A 16,508-nucleotide genomic window follows, 5' to 3' on the forward strand; every position below is an offset into this window, starting at 1 on the left:
TATAAGGGGGCATAAAAAAGACACGGAAGAGCCACTTAAAGTGAAAAGTGTGAAAAGAACTACTTTTAAACTGTGGGAGTCTGACAGCAGTCACTCAGCAGCAGCTCAGTCCAGACAGATGGAAAGACCTTGACGGAGAGGCTACTAGCCCACTGCCCCACACTCCCTTGGGTTACTGCAGACCCTCTGTGGTTCACTGGGAGTGAAAAGCAGAGTGGCCAAGATGAACATTTAACAAAAGAAGAACCAATAAGGCAGAACCTGCAAACACATAGGCATGATATCCAAGTCTTATGTCCAGCAGGTCACATGCTCCACATTTCAATAAAAGTCAATTTGAAGATGCAAAGTCTTGTATTTAGGGCACTCTTCTTGCCAGTCTAATCACTGTGAAGCTTCATAAATGATTCTTGGGTTCCAGCCTTGTTCTACTAAACCAGAATCTCTTGTGGTTAAGACCTAAGAAAGTGTTCTTTCCAAATCTTCCAGGGCAAAGAAGAAGGCTGAACGTTGATGAATTGATGCTTTCGAACTGTGGTGTTACAGACGACTCCTGAGAGTCCCCTGGACTGCAAGGAGATCCAACCAGTCAATCCTAAAAAAATCAACCCTGAATATTCATTGGAAGGACTGCTACTGAAGCTGAAGCTCCAATACTTTGGCCACTTGATGGGAAAAGCTGATTCACTGGAAATGACCCTGATGCTTGGAAAGATAGAAGGCAGGAGGAGATGGGGGACACAAGGGATGAGATGGTTGGATGGCATCACCGACTTGATGGACACGACTCTGAGCAAGCTCCGAGAGATGGTGAAGGACAGGGAAGTTAGGTGTACCGCAGTCCATGGGGTCACAAAGGGTCAGACACGGCTGAGCAACTGAACAACAACAAGGGGAAAGAACAGCCTTTCCAAGAAATGATGCTGGGATAAAGACATCCACATGCAAAAGAATAAAGTTGGATCCCTACCTCATACCTTATAAAAACTAAATCAAATAGATCAAAGTCCTAAACAAAGAAGTTAAAACTACAAGAAGAAAATACTAGGTAAATATTTGTGCCCTTGGATTCGACTACAGATTTTTACATGACACTAAAAGAACACACCATGAAATATAAAAACAGATAAGACGAACTTCTTCAAAACAGAAAACTTTCCTGCTTTAAAGAACACTTTAAAAAAATGAAAGACAATCCACAGAATTAGAGAAAACATTTGAAATACATATCTGATAAAGGGTTCATACCCAGAATATACAAAGAAATCTTGCAAATCAACAACAAAAAGACAAACTGATTTTAAAAGTGGGCAAAAGATCTGAATAGATATTTCTTTAAAGAAGATATACAATTGGCTATACAGCAAAAGATGCTCAACATCATTAGTGATTAGAGAAATGCAAATCAAATCCACAATGAAATAGAACTTCACATTCAATGGTTACAATGAAAGACAGATAAAAACAAGTGTTGGAAAGGATGTGGGATAATGAAATTCTCATATACTGCTGATGGAAGTCTAAAATGTTGCAACTATTATGTAAAACAGTCTGGCAGTTCCTCAAAAGTTAAATATAAAGTTATCCCATGACCCAGCAATCCCACTCCAAGTATAGGCAAGAGAGTTGAAAACAAATGTCCACCCAAGAGCTTGCATTCTGAATGTTCAGAGAAGAATTATTATTCAGAATACCCCCAAAGTAAAATAACCATCAATGGACCAGATTAAAAACCTGGTATACCCAGGGAATTCCCTGGCGGTCTGGTGGTTGGGACTCTGTATTTCCATTGCAGGGGCAAGGGTTTGATTCCTGGTCAGGGAACTGAGATCTTACAAGTTGTGCAGCCAAAAAATAAAAATTAAAAACACCAGTGCCCCCCTCCAAACTGGTATATCCATATGATGGAATGAAGGCGTGACACACGATACAACATGGATGAAGCCTGAAAACCTCATGCTTAAGTGAAAGAAGCGACATATTGTATGATTCCATGTGGAGAAAAGTCTCGAACAGGTAAATCCACGAAAACAGAAAGCAGACCTGTGGGCGCCAAGGGCGAGAGAACTGGAGGGCAGGGACTGCTCGTGGGCATGGGGGCTCTTTCTGCGGGGATGGAAACGTTCTGGCACCGGAGGGGGTGAGGTGTGAACACCGCCGCCTCCTGCCCCAGCGCTCTGTACCTGGCCTGAGGGCGTCCAACTCCTTTCTTTGTTGTCCCCTGGGGAAAGCCATTGGCGGTGACATCCAGGGGCTGCTCAGGCACTGCACTCCAGCTGATGGCTGTGAAAAGGTAACATTCTGGGGTTAAAGCTATTCAGTTTTCTGTAAATGTCAGAGGTATTTTAGTAAGAATATTTCCCTACCACTGCAGACCCGTGAGAGTTGGATATGATGTCAGAGACAGTGGCTGTCCCTCTGACGCCTGCCCTCCGGAGTACAAGAGTATAAAGTAGCTCATGATTCTTCATCGTCATCACCATCAGGGCTAACAATCGTTGGAACATTTATTATATGCTGGACACTCAGCAAATGCATGAAACAGAATTTCTCATTTATTCCTCATAACAATGCTGATAAATAAATGACAAATTCTTATCTGAAGATGAACAAACTGAGGCTAAGAGAGAACAAGTTGCCCACAGTCACACAGCATGATCCTGACCCAGTGTGAGTGTCTCCTGAGCCCACGTTATTGACAACTTGTGTGGGAAACCACTACCCCAGGCCACTCTACAGTCTGGGGACAAATGACTCCAGAGCAAGTGGAACCTGGACCCCTCACCTGCCCCACAAGGAACAAGTCGGCCTGGGCTGTCAGCCTTTTTCGTCTGCACGGCACAGCGGCTCTGTTCAAACAGTAAATCTGACTGCTGTATTTTCACTTCTTGAACTCCAAAGCCTTCTGGTAGAGCTGAGACGTTCTGACACCTAAATGTGAGGGAAAATGCATGAAATTTAGCTCACTCCTCAACAAAGAGAATATCTAGGGCTGTGCACCACATCACCACCCACGTCTCAGCAGGAGGCAAAAGCTTTAGAAGGTGTGTGTGCATGTGTTTATTTATTTATGGGGATGGTACAGGAGGTAGGGACAGAACAGAACCGAGATCCTCTGAACCTTACGAATGAGGGAAATTCACTCCCGTCACTCTGAAGTGAAGCCATGAACTTATCACCACTCCTCAGGAACTTCAGTAGCACCAAACTCTGTTCCTCGTATTGGGTTTGAAAGATTTGAAGACCTTAAGCAGAAATATTAACCTGTTGGCATCAGCTTCCTAAGGAGTCATTCAAATATACCAGAAACCATAATTATTCTGTAATACAAAACTTCAGTTTTTTCTTGTCTTGACTATTTCACACAAAGTAGATGCCAACATGAAGTGGATCTAGAACTGAGCAGACAGCAACTTAAAGTCTCAGAATCAAGAAACATGGAAAACAGAGAAAATGCCTTGGGCACCGTGCCTAGGACTGCCTTTTTTCCCCCTGAGCATCTTTACTGGTATAAGTTTATACACCATAAAATTCACCCACTTTACGTTACAATTCAGTGTTTTCAGTCACAGACTTGTGCAGCAAGCACCAAAATCTAACACACCCGTCACCCTGAGAGAAATCCCAGTCACTCTGTAACAGCAGCAGCTCCCCGTCTCCTTCTCCAGCCCCCGGCTCCCATCAATCTACCTTTTCTGGATGTGCCTACTTTGGACATTTCAGTCCATGAGATCATACAACGTGTGGCTTCTTCCACTTGGCGTAAGGTTTTCAAGGTTCATCCCTGTTGTGACATGTATCAGACTCCATCCCTTTTTGTGGCTGACTAACATTCCACTATAGGGAGCTACCATCTTTTATTTATCCGTTTAGCAGCTGATGGACATTTGTGTTGTTTCAGTTTTAGGGTATTATGACTAACATTGCTCTGAACACTCGTGCACAGCCTTTATGTAGATGTATGTCCCCATTCCTCTTGGGTATGTACCTGGGAGTGGAATCAGTGGGACATAACCTGGCTCTGCTCCCAAGAGCTGGCTTTAGGAGAGTGCATTTGACAAGAGCGCCCGGGCCCAGCCCCGGCCCTGGCTGTATTCTGCCCTCAGTTACTATGGCAGTAATCAGGCGTGGCCACCCTTCTTTAGGGAGATCACACTTGGGTGGTCATCCTTCATCTTTTTTCTTTTAAAAAATTAACACTAATGTTTGAGTGTTCTTAAACATAACAATAGCAAACTATGCACACTGCAAAAAAAAAAAGTAATCACAAAGAAGAAAAAAATCACCCATAATACCATAACTCAAAGGTAATCATATTAATACCTTGGTATATATCTTTCTATAATGTTTTTTTATATGGACACAATATACTTTAAGACTGAAGGGAACTCATCTTACCTTCTAAATTGCTGTTTAAACATTATGAGCATTTTTCCATGTTTAATTCTCATCAGTATTAGTTGTAAAAAACAATCACAATCTTCTATAGCTGGCCATTTATGTGGTTTCCTTTTTTTTCTTAGTGTACACAAAACTAATGTTTGAGCACCTTCTTAATCACTTCCTTAGGACAAATGCCTAACTTCTTCTATGTCTGTATCTGTGTTCAGGGCCCCGTGGACACACTCCTGGACTGTTTCTGGCGGGACGGCTCCCTCCCCGCCTCTCACCTCCCGATCAGCGCTCTCTGCATGGCCTCCTGGCTGCACGGGCACTTTCCAATGACCACAGCTGAAAGGTAGATGGGTTCTTCTAGGAAGTGCATCAGTAGTGCCCCCTGGCATCCGAGGACGTTCCACCGTGCCAGCTTGTCACTGCAGGACATGGAGCAAGTCCTGTCCCCCCGGCCTGGCTTCACTCGGAGCAGCCCCACCCGGTGATATGCAGCGCCAGGCTTCCTCGAGTCTCCAGCTCCTCCAGGCACACACTTGGCTCCAGTTCTATAAACGTCCACCACTCTGGCACCACTAGGGGTCATTCCAGTGACACTGGCCAGTTCCTCTGCCATGAGATGAGAGCTGTTGACATTTGGTGGATTTGGGCCCCTTTCCTGACTGCCAAAACTCTGACGGTGAGCTGTACCATCAGGAGTCCTGGGCTCCAGCCTCATTTTTTTAGTCACAGGACTCTCTGGGTCTTCACATTTCCTTTTATCTTCAGGAGCTTCTAGGTTATCATTAGTTTCTACTGATGGGTTACTGGCCCAATCTCTACTGACAGGACAGCAAGGCTGATCTTCAAACTCTAGCATTGGAATGATGGAGGCATCCCCACCTGCAGGAGAAGAAATCCCTTAAACCAGTGGTTCCCAAAGTGAGGCCCCCGGACCAGCTGCATGAACATCCCTTGGGAACTTGTTAGAAATGCCAAATCCTGGGACCCATTGTAGACCTGATGAATCAGAAACTCTGGAGGTGGTACCTAGCAGTCTGTTTTAACAAGCTCTCTATGTGATTCTGATACAACCTTGAGTTTGAGAATGACTGCCTTAAATGATAATACTCTTCTCCCAGCTGACCTGAGATGAATTAAGAACACTTGGCCAAATTTCCCTAATAACAATTCTCTGGTGTTCTCACTGATGACCCAGTGAGCTAGAATCTCTCAGTGGAAGGAGTCTTAAAAATTGAACCATTTAACAAAGATCCCAGGATGTTTTGGAAACACTAGATTAGACCAAGGTTTCTCAACCTCCACATGGACATTTGGGGCCAGATAATTCTTTGCCATGGGGGCTTGTTCTATATATTACAGGATGTTTAACAGTCTCTCTGGTTTCTACCTACTAAATACTGATAGTACCACTTGAGTCTGACCACCAAAAATGTCTGCAAATGCTGCCAAGTGTCCCTTGGGGATCAAAATTGTCCTGAGTTGGGGACCCCTGGTTTAGAACAAGCACGGTTTCCCACGTGCATTTTGTGGAGTGTTATCCCCAAGATGACTTGGAAGACAGAAGTGGAGGGTTGATTTCATGGTTAAATAAGTTTGGCAAATAATGCTCACAATTTTGCCACCCTGCATGTGCTCTCAGTAAAGACTTGCATAACTGGTATTTCCCTGTGCTGGTTTAGAGATTTCCGACTTACTCTGTGTTTACATGGAACCAAAGAAAACCAGAGGTCAGTAAAAAGCATAGCTTTCCCAAGAGAAGGGAGATTCTTCAAACACTAACCTAATGTGTACTGCTTTTCTGAAGTGTGTAAATAATACATCTGTGGTCTATATAATCTAGGAGTGGGAGAGGCAAGAGATGCAGAAATGGGAGTGTTGCCAGAGAGGCTGGCTGGAAGGCTTCCAGAAACCTCACAAGGTGACAGGAACTTTGAAGAATTCCCCAGGGCCCACCTCCCACTCCGAAGGCTCAGAGATTTGATTCTGACCTATGTCTGAACTCAGGAGTCTGACTCATGCTAACATAACTCAAATGTAAAAGTCTGAAGTAGCCAACCCAGGCACCAACTTAACAGTCAGTGATGAGGAATAAACGCCAAGTCAGTCAGTCAGTCACATTCTCTAGTGTTCTCTCTTCCCCCAGTGGGGACATCCCACTGTAAAAGATTGCCCATCACCCAGGGAGTTAGATCAGCGGTTCCAGATTTTGATTTCACAGACCAGTAAAATCTCCAGAAGATTTTAAGATCAATAGAGTGTTGTCAACTTTTTATTCCCTCAAGTAAGATCTTTAAAAAGCTTATTTATCATTATTTTAAAAATAAATACATAAAAATCTCATAAACTTAAAATGGAAAGAAATTAGCTTTTTGAAAAACTCCCTGAACAGTCCTGAGTTTCCTCATGCGACCATGGAGTGGTGCTCTCTCACAGAGCAGTACCAGCCTGTGGACCACTGATTTTCATCATTTGATTAGGTGGTCAGGCTAGCTGTAATCCCCAGATGTATCTCTCCACAAGAATGCTACTCCTGCTACTGGGACCACCCAGGCCCTGGCTGCTCACAGTGCGATCCACAGGTCAGTACTACCGGCATCACCAGGGAGCTGGTTAGAAATGCGGGCCTCCAGATCCACTCCAGAGTTGCCCTATTTGAATGTTCAGTTTAACAAGATCTTGGGGTGCATGTTATATATATTACAGCTTGAGAAACACTGAGTTAAGAAACATCCTTTGGTCCTTGGGTGCCTTGGTCCAAAGGCATCGCTAAGAATAGAGTATGGATGAGCCCTGCCTCCCTCTGTATGTCATTTTATGTTCTCTCATAAAGCTATATTATATTTTTTATTTGAATTATGATCTTTAGTTACTGTCGCTAAAGAGTGATTACCTATCTGCTCTAATAGCATGTGTTAGTTTTAAAGTTTAATACTCATGGGACAATCTTACATCCTTATTTCAAAATTTTGAGGGTGAGGAAATTTTACTATCATCCCTGAGTTGTCTACAAGGGTAGAAATTATTCTCAATTTTCAAGACAGAAAAACAAAGGATAGAAATGACCCCACTGGCCAGGTCTGGTCTTCCTGCCTAATGTAACTACAGCACCCGAACATCCCCTTAAATTCATCAAAATCTACCTTAACTCACCATGACTGTCTATATCTCATGAAAAATGAAAGGACTAGTCTTATTCACTGCTACATAACTGATGTCACACTTGCTTGACAAATAGTAGAAAATATGTGTTTAATGAAGAGGTGGCAAGAATACATAGAAGAACTGCACAAAAAAGATCTTCATGATGCAGGTAACCACGATGGTGTGATAACTCACCTAGAGCCAGACATCCTGGAGTGTGAGGTCAAGTGGGCCTTAGGAAGCATCACTACGAACAAAGCTAATGGAGGTGATGGAATTCCTGTTGAGCTATTTCAAATCCTAAAAGATGATGCTGTTAAAGTGCTGCACTCACTATGTCAGCAAATTTGGAAAATGCAGCAGTGGCCACAGGACTGGAAAAGGTCAGTTTTCATTCTAATCCCAGAGAAAGGCAATGCCAAAGAATGCTCAAACTACCACACAATTGCACTCATCTCACTCACTAGCAAAGTAATGTTCAAAATCCTTCATGCCAGGCTTCAACAGTATGTGAACCGTGAACTTCCAGATGTTCAAGTTGGATTTAGAAAAGGCAGAGGAACCAGAGATCAAATTGCCAACACCAGTTGGATCATCGAAAAAGCAAGAGAGTTCCAGAAAAACATCTGCTTTATTGACTATGCCAAAGCCTTTGAGTGTATGGATCACAACAAACTGTGGAAAATTCTTCAAAAGATGGGAATACCAGACCACCTGACCTGCCTCCTAAGAAATCTGTATGCAGGTCAAGAAGCAACAGTTAGAACTGGATATGGAAAAACAGACTGGTTCCAAATTGGGAAAGGAGTACGTCAAGGCTGTATATTGTCACTCTGATTATTTAACTTGAATGCAGAGTACATCAGGAGAAACACTAGGCTGGATGAAGCACAACTTGGAATCAAGATTGTAGGCAGAAATATCAATAACCTCAGATACACAGATGACACCACCCTTATGGCAGAAAGCGAAGAAGAACTAAAGAGCCTCTTGATTAAAATGAAAGAGGAGAGTGAAAAAGTTGGCTTAAAACTCAACATTCAGAAAACTAAGATCGTGGCATCTGGTCCCATCACCTGATGGCAAATAGATGGATAAACAATGGTAACAGAGACTTTATTTTTCTGGGCTCCAAAATCATTGCAGATGGTGACTACAGCCATGAAATTAAAAGATGCTTGCTCCTTGGAAGAAAAGTTATGGCCAACCTAGACAGCATATTAAAAAGCAGAGACATTACTTTGCTAACAAAGGTCTGGCCAGTCAAAGCTATGGTTTTTCCAGTAGTCATGTATGGATGTGAGAGTTGGACTATAAAGAAAGCTGATCGCCACAGAATTGATGCTTTTCAACTGTGGTGTTTGTTGGAGAAGGCTCTTTAGAGTCCCTTGGACTGCAAGGAGATCCAACCAGTCAACTGTAAAGGAAGTCAATCCTGGATATTCATTGGAAGTACTGGTGCTGAAGCTGAAACTCTAATACTTTGGACACCTGATGAGAAGAACTGACTCACTGGAAAAGACCCTGATTCTGGGAAAGATTGAAGGCAGGAGGAGAAGGGGACGATAGAGGATGAGATGGTTGGATGGCATAACTGACTCGATGGACATGAGTTTGAGTAAACTCTGGGAGTTGGTGATGGACAGGGAGGCCTGGCTGCTGCAGTCCATGGGGTCACAAGGGTTGGACATGACTAAGCGACTGAACTGATGTGTTTAATGAATGAATGAAATGAGTGTCAGGATAAATCACCACAGAACTCAGGGCTTTGGACTTCTAAGCCCTATTGCTGGTTTTGGACCTTTAAGCTTCCTGACCCTGACTGGGACCTGAGAACTGAATAATAGTAGGGTGACGCTCCCTCCACTTTCCTTGGTGGAGAAGTGATCAGGCACACTGGGCTGTTCACAAAAAGGCACTGTCACTGGCTGTAACCACATGTTCGCTAAATAGTTTTTTTTTTTTTTTTTGAGAAACATACGCACGGATAAGACAACAATAAGGAAGTAAAGATGAATGTAACATGAATCCAATGGCTTGAATATACTTACAGGGTGTATGGCTGGAGAAAAACACAAACAGGAGGTCTGGTCTGAGTTTCCACAGTCCTCTCTGAGATCCCGGGAGAAAGATGCTATCCTCCTTCAGGGCAGCTGCCAAGTGGAGCTGATAGAGCAGGTACCTAATGGGATGTGGAGGGAGGGGGGTTACCACAGCGAACAACCCATCTCTGTGGTCAAGGGAGAGACTCTGGTTGGGTGATTACTAAGAAGAAAAGAGATACTGGAGACCAATGAAACTGGTAGCGACCTGGAATTATGAGAAGGATCTAGTGATTCTCAAAATGGGGTCCAGGAGCTAGCAGCACCAGCTGGAATTTATTAGAAATGCACCTTCTGGGACTTCCCTGGTGATCCAGTGGTTAAGAGTCCGCCTCGCAATGCAAGCGACTAGGGTTCAATCCCTAGTCGGGGAACTAAGATCCCATGTGCTGTGGAGCAACTAAGCCCCCAGGGTGCAACTACTGGAGCCCATGTGCTGCAGCTGGAGTCCACGCGCCACGTGGGAAAGATCCTGCAGGACACAACACAGATGCCTGGGCCGCAGCTAAGACCTGAGATGGCAAATAAATAAACATTAAAAAAAAAATGGAAACGCAACTTTTCAAGCTCCACCTGGATCTGCTGAATCAGAACCCCTAGGGATGGGCCCAGCTATCTGAGGTTTAAACAAACCCTCCAGGTGATTCAGAAGCACAATCAAGCATAAGAACCCCTGTCTAGACCAGACCAACTGTATTTTAAGTACAGTTCAGAGGCTGACATAATTAGTATTACCCGGGGCCCTTATGGCAGAAAGTGAAGAGGAACTAAAAAGCCTCTTGATGAAAGTGAAAGAGGAGAGTGAAAAGGTTGGCTTAAAGCTTAACATTCAGAAAACTAAGATCATGGCATCTGGTCCCATCACCTCATGGGAAATAGATGGGGAGACAGTGGAAACAGTGTCAGACTTTATTTTTTTGGGCTCCAAAATCACTGCAGATGGTGACTGCAGCCATGAAATTAAAAGATGCTCACTCCTTGGAAGGAAAGTTATAACCAACCTAGACAGCATATTAAAAAGCAGAGACATTACTTTGCCAACAAAGGTCCATCTGGTCAAGGCTATGGTTTTCCAGTGGTCATGTATGGATGTGAGAGTTGGACTGTGAAGAAAGCTGAGTGCCAAAAAATTGATGCTTTTGAACTGTGGTGTTGGAGAAGACTCTTGAGAGTCCCGTGGACTGCAAGGAGATCCAACCAGTCCATCCTAAAGGAGATCAGTCCTGGGTGTTCATTGGAAGGACTGATGCTGAAGCTGAAACTCCAAGACTTTGGCCACCTCATGCGAAGAGCTGACTCACTGGAAAAGAGCCTGATGCTGGGAGGGATTGGGGGCAGGAAGAGAAGGGGATGACAGAGGATGAGATGGCTGGATGGCATCACCGACTCGATGGGCATGAGTTTGAGTAAACTCCAGGCATTGGTGATGGACAGGGAGGCCTGGTGTGCTGCGCTTCATGGGGTCGCAAAGAGTCGGACACAACTTAGCGACTGAACTGAACTGAACTGGGGGCTTATTAGAAATGCAAATTCTGGGACTCCCACCCATGCTAGATCAAGCTCTCTGGCGATGTGGCTTTACCTTTGGAAGCTCCTTCTGGCTATGACCTCAGCATGGCTATCATTGAGGATGTCACCTGTGGCAAAGATAAGACACTAGTGAAAACATGTGGAACCTGGTTCCTGAAAGCAGAACATGGCAGTTTTCCCCAGTACCCAGACAGGTCACATAACTCCTGGAGGGCTTTGCCAGAAAGCAGCACAATCATTACTGGCACAGCATTTACAGCAGGGTTTCCTCAACTGCTGACATCTCGGGTTGGAAAATGCTGTGTGTGTGTGTGTCGGGGGGGTGTCTGTCCTGTACACTGCAGGATGTTTGGCAGCATTCCTGGACTCTATTCACTAGAGACCACTAGCATATTCCCCTTCTCCCAGTTTTGACAGTCAAAAATGTCTCCAGACATTGCCAAATGTCTCCTGGAGGGCAAATCTCCCCTAGCTGAGAACTCCTGATTTATAGGGAGATCTTTATCAGGAGGACAGAGGTCCAGATCTTTTGTATCCTGGTGCCATACTTGTGCCCATGGTGATACAACTCCGTTGCATTCAATCAACAGTGGTCCTGGAACAGCGACCTCATACCCCAGGGAAAACCAGGAGATGAGGGAAGGAAACTGGAGGAGGAATCTGTTAACTGGCATCTAGAAAGTGAAGATGCCAGACCTCTAAGGGGTTTTCTTACTCTTTTTTGTGCCAAAATCTCCATTTGATTCACAATTGCTTTCTGGAGCTTCAGATGTACTATGGAAAGCTAAACTCAGGGACCTTTTGGTTTGAGCATGAAAGTAACTGGCCAACTTTCAATCCACTCAGAAAGATGTTCCTGGCAGCCTTTGCTTCTGAAACTCATTTCCATTCTTTAAATGAGTTCTGTCCTTCCAACTGGAGCGACAGTCAGCAGGAAGTGAAAGGTCAGCCACCTAGTGACACGCCCCTGTGCTCTGCAAATAAGGCCCCTTTGCTCTGCCGGGAAGAGAAACAGGTGACACCGCCACCAGTTTTCTAAAACTCCCTAACAGCCCCTGTTGAGACCCCACCCAGGCTTACCGCTCTTCCTCATTTTGGACTGGCCTATGCATTTGGTTCCTGTTCCCATTGAGACAACTTCCTTTGTCACTGAGGAGGAAAAAAAAGCAAATCATAAAATGAATTCTCAGAATCTGAATGGTCGGCAAGTTTAATACCCTCCCCAAACATTCATCCAGAGGGCTCCCTCACAGGCTGCCTCAGCTGAGGACCGTGGTTTCTGCACAGCCATCTCCCACCACCAGAGGTCCCGCAGCACCCGGCCAGCAGCAGCAGAACGTGCCCAGCATCTCGGATCATACCCAACCACCACCATCCCTGGCTACCCCTGTGTCTCTTACTGGGAGAGAGTGTTTCAGGGAGAAAAGGTCTCACCTTGCACTGGTCCGTCAGAGCCGTCGCAGGCCTGGTCAGCTGTGGGTTGTATCTTCACCACGGCTGCGAGCAACGTCCACTCGCGGTTGGGCTCAGGCTTCCCTTGCTTGGGCAGCCTGCTCCCATAGTGCTCATAACACAGCCGGGCAATCTCATCCGCGGTCCACATGGTGCTCAGGCCCTGATCAAAATCCACACCTGTCAGGACAGAAAGGAGAGCCAAGGCAAGATGCTACAACCCACAACCGGCTGCAGCAGGCGTTCACATGTAGCCCCTTCATGTTCCCAGTGAGGCTTCCCCATTTGTAACTGTGTATCATCTTCTCTGACTACCCCTCTGCTTTCACCATTAATGAAAGGTCAACAGCCTCAAATCTCACAACCCCCGAAGATACATTACTTCTTCAAGCTGTTTTTTTTCCTAATGTTGGATATATGACATCTTTCTAATGAATCCGAGCCCAATACTCAAAATGAAAGCATATGAGGAAAGATCGTCGGTATTCCACTTTTCATTTGGAAATAGCATGTAAAGGGCTGCAGACCTCAGCTTGCTTCAGACAGACCCACACCAGACAAACTTCATCTTTCTGGGGATAAAGGTTTTCTTTTTTTCCCAGACATTTTACTTTTCTTTTCCTCACAGCAGAGAGGTTCTTTATCCTAATAAACCTCCGCCCCCATCAGGAAAGCAACATTTTAATCTCTTCCTCAATCTTTTATGATGCAGAGGGCAGTGACAGAGCCTAGTGTTTCTCATCACTCAAGTGAGACAGCAGTTCTGCTTCTCAGAATGAGGGCTTTGGAGTTACCCTTTCTGGATTCTAATCCTGGCTTTGCTACAAATTAACTATGAGATACAGGGTAGATTACTTAACCTTTCTGTGTCATCTGATAAAAGAGACAATAGAATTTAATCCACTGGAGTTGCTGTGAGGCTTAAATAATACTTAGAAAAAGTTGGCACAGTGTTGAGCATAATTACATCAATTGAGATTGATACTACAAATAAGAACATTTGAATTTCCTTATTCATTTGCCTTGAGCTCCTTGGCAGATAGTGGATCTGTGATGGATACGTAAAGCCATGAATAAGAGACCATGAAACAGACCTAAAAGAGGCCTAGAATACTTCCCTTGACACTCTTCTCATTGTTGACTCTATTAATGCTCACTCAGTGACCTCATTTGGTCACTGAAATGTATGAAAAGCTTCTTAGGAAAAAATAAGATCATAAGGTGATGGGCAAAGCCAAATGTGTCACCAAACAAACAAACAAAAGGCTCCACTGAGCCTCAAGGTATATAGCAGACAACTGATTTTTCCACAATAAGCTGTTTGCACTGTTAAGTTAATAAAACAAGGAGACGATTAGATTGATGAACCTCTAATGCTGCGTTGGCCTATTTAAGCAAACCAAGATCTAAGTGTGTAAATGCCTTAAGGTTATAATATCAAAACTGCTAACGACAAATAACCAACAGCCCTCAGCTAGGCTTCCAGCTGCAGCCAATCAAATGATTTCTTCTTTTGTTTCTGCACTTTTTCTACAACAGTCTACCCTGCCTCCTGCTGCAGAGGGCTCCTAACTACTTCTGCTTTGGTGCTGCCCGATTGGAATTGGTTTTTGATCAAACTTTTAAAAATTCTAATATGCTTCAGTTTATCATTTAACTGTCCTGATGTGTGGGTTGTTATTTCAATAAATGGTCATAGTACATCAGATCATAGTGATTTAAATTAAGAATCTGGCTGGAACTGACATAAATTGTGATTTATGTCAGAGAACAAGCATAAGTTTCTTTTTTCTTTGCCCCACAGGCTGGTTTTGCGGGGTCTTAGCTCAAACCGACTCCAGTATTCTTGCTTGGAAAATCCCACGGACAGAGGAGCCTGAAGATCTACAGTCCATGGGGTCGCAGGATTCGGACACGACTTAAGTTACCAAACCACAACCACAAGTTCCCTAAGTAGGGATTGAAACCGGACCATTGCAGGAAAAAAGCGGATCCTAGCCTCTAGACCGCCAGGGAGCTCTCGCAGTATAAATCCTCTATCTCTTGGAGCAAAAGAAAAGCATGGGCAAGCCTTGAATCCTCCATTTGGAAGAGATTTCCCTCTCACTACGAGGGGGCGGGGAGCATCAGAAGGCAGTATACTTTATGAAGGCAGATACTCTGGTACCCACCTGAAATTAAATCATAGGTACACAAGCCATAATAGCCAAGGAAGACAGAACTTGCCAGAAGAAGCCCTCTCTCTGAAGCAGCAGCCCAGAACTGTATCGTCACATTCTCGGAGCTGTCGGGATAAGCATGCCCAGTAGCTGAATAAAAGTTTTGCTACACTGAGTCCACTAAAATTCAAATCCACTCTCTCCTAGAACGTGAATAATTTTTTATATGAAACAAAAGATCAGTTGTTAGACAGTTCTTTGCCCATAAGATCGCATGTTTTAACAGTTGCAAAAAGCTGAAGAGCCCACTTCCTTTTCAAAGAAAGTTAGGGCCAGGGGCGAGACGCCCTTTTCGAAGGGTTGGAAGGGAAGCCTACTTCCCTCAGCCCCCGGCTCAACACCCTCAAGAGGTCCGGGTAGGGCCAACGTGTTCAGTCAACAGGAGACTCCGGGCCCCTGCAGCCGAGACTAGGTCGGTGCCTCCCCTCTTGGGTTTTGTAGGACGCTGCAGCACGGCCACGCGTCCCGCGCTCGCCCGCAGCGGGGGCTCTCCGCGCCGGGAGGGCGGTATTTCCATTAAAGGAGCCGTCTCTTACCGCCCCACGCGTGGTGGGAGAGGTACTGTTCTCACGTCCTCTCCCCACACAAACGGAGCTTGGAAAAGTCAGACACTGAAACCTGACCCAGAAGCCGCGAAGACACCGCTCACTCGCGCGCCCTCGGCTCCGCGACCCCACCCTCTCTGAGACCCTCCCCTCCCACCTCTACGACGCACGCCGTCGAAAGGAACTGACGAAGCGTGTGCGGCTCCGCGGACGTAACGTCACTAAGAGGCGACATACACTGCCCGCCGGCCTTTGTAGTCGCTTAGGGGGCGGAGCCAGGTGGGAGGGTCAGATCCGACTTCCGGCGCTGTGCGTATCAGTCAAAGGGGCTCGGGAAGCTGATGGTGTGCGAGAGAATAGATTCCAAGAATAGAATGATGTTGTATCTTGGAACACTAGGGTAAATTTTTGTCTAAAACACTGCTATCCAGTAGAAATATAATTCGAGCCAGATATGTAACTAAAAAATGTCTACATTTTAAAAACTCAAAAGATGAACTTAAACCATGTTTTATTTAACCTAACATATACAACATATTTCAACGTGTAATCCATTTTTTAAAAAAGATATTGAGGTATTTTATATTTTTTCTATACTAAGTATCAGAAGTCTGGTTTGTATATTACACTCAGAGTACGTCTCAGTTCTCACCAGCCACATTTCAAATGTGCATTAGCCACATGTGGCTCTTGGCTTATTTATTAACAGTTCAGGTCTAAAACCTTCAGATTGTAGTTCAGGAGTCTGTACCATTTGGCAGTTGTATACCTCAATTCCTAAAGATGAGAGAGAACTTACTTTTCATATTATCCCTCCAAAGCTAGAGAAGTGCAGCTTAATTGACCCCCATCTTTCTTTCTAGATCAGAGGAAGGGTAAATTCCTTACTCCTCCAAAGATAAGTATCATGTTCCTCTCTCTAACATGTTTTATCTGTGACTCTTTCTTCTGTTTTTTAAAAGATTTCTGGTGGGGTAATCATCTTCCAGGTATATCTCAAGGATTAGTACTGCCGTTCATCTAGTTGCATAAATTGAGAAGTGAATCACCTTGTCATTTTCGTTCCCTTCACCCCCGTATTATAATCCAATATATTATCTGTTACCAAGTCCTGTTGATCTCTC

General features: G+C 44.6%; 1 protein-coding gene across 7 annotated transcripts in view; it reads right to left on the reverse strand.

The window, feature by feature from the left end:
• ADAT1 (adenosine deaminase tRNA specific 1) overlaps positions 1-15,619 on the reverse strand; it is a 29,747-nt gene extending 14,128 nt beyond the window's left edge. Inside the window, exons 1-9 of one of the 7 annotated variants that reach the window (XM_061138056.1) lie at positions 15,542-15,579; positions 14,792-14,904; positions 12,603-12,800; positions 12,249-12,317; positions 11,221-11,275; positions 9,588-9,718; positions 4,671-5,274; positions 2,786-2,931; positions 2,184-2,283 (exon numbers count right to left, since the gene is read on the reverse strand). In XM_061138056.1, coding sequence (XP_060994039.1) covers positions 2,184-2,283; positions 2,786-2,931; positions 4,671-5,274; positions 9,588-9,718; positions 11,221-11,275; positions 12,249-12,317; positions 12,603-12,771 — 1,274 coding nt within the window. In that variant the 5' untranslated portion in view covers positions 12,772-12,800; positions 14,792-14,904; positions 15,542-15,579. Of the gene's footprint in view, positions 1-2,183; positions 2,284-2,785; positions 2,932-4,670; positions 5,275-9,587; positions 9,719-9,929; positions 10,151-11,220; positions 11,276-12,248; positions 12,318-12,602; positions 12,801-14,791; positions 15,517-15,541 lie in introns of those variants that run through there. The other 6 variants (XM_061138045.1, XM_061138063.1, XM_061138062.1 and 3 more) reach the window with 6 other exon arrangements.
• Between the last annotated feature and the right edge of the window lie 889 nt (positions 15,620-16,508).

Source organism: Dama dama, chromosome 4, assembly GCF_033118175.1.
Source record: "Dama dama isolate Ldn47 chromosome 4, ASM3311817v1, whole genome shotgun sequence".
In the NCBI taxonomy this organism is placed as follows: Eukaryota; Metazoa; Chordata; class Mammalia; order Artiodactyla; family Cervidae; genus Dama; species Dama dama.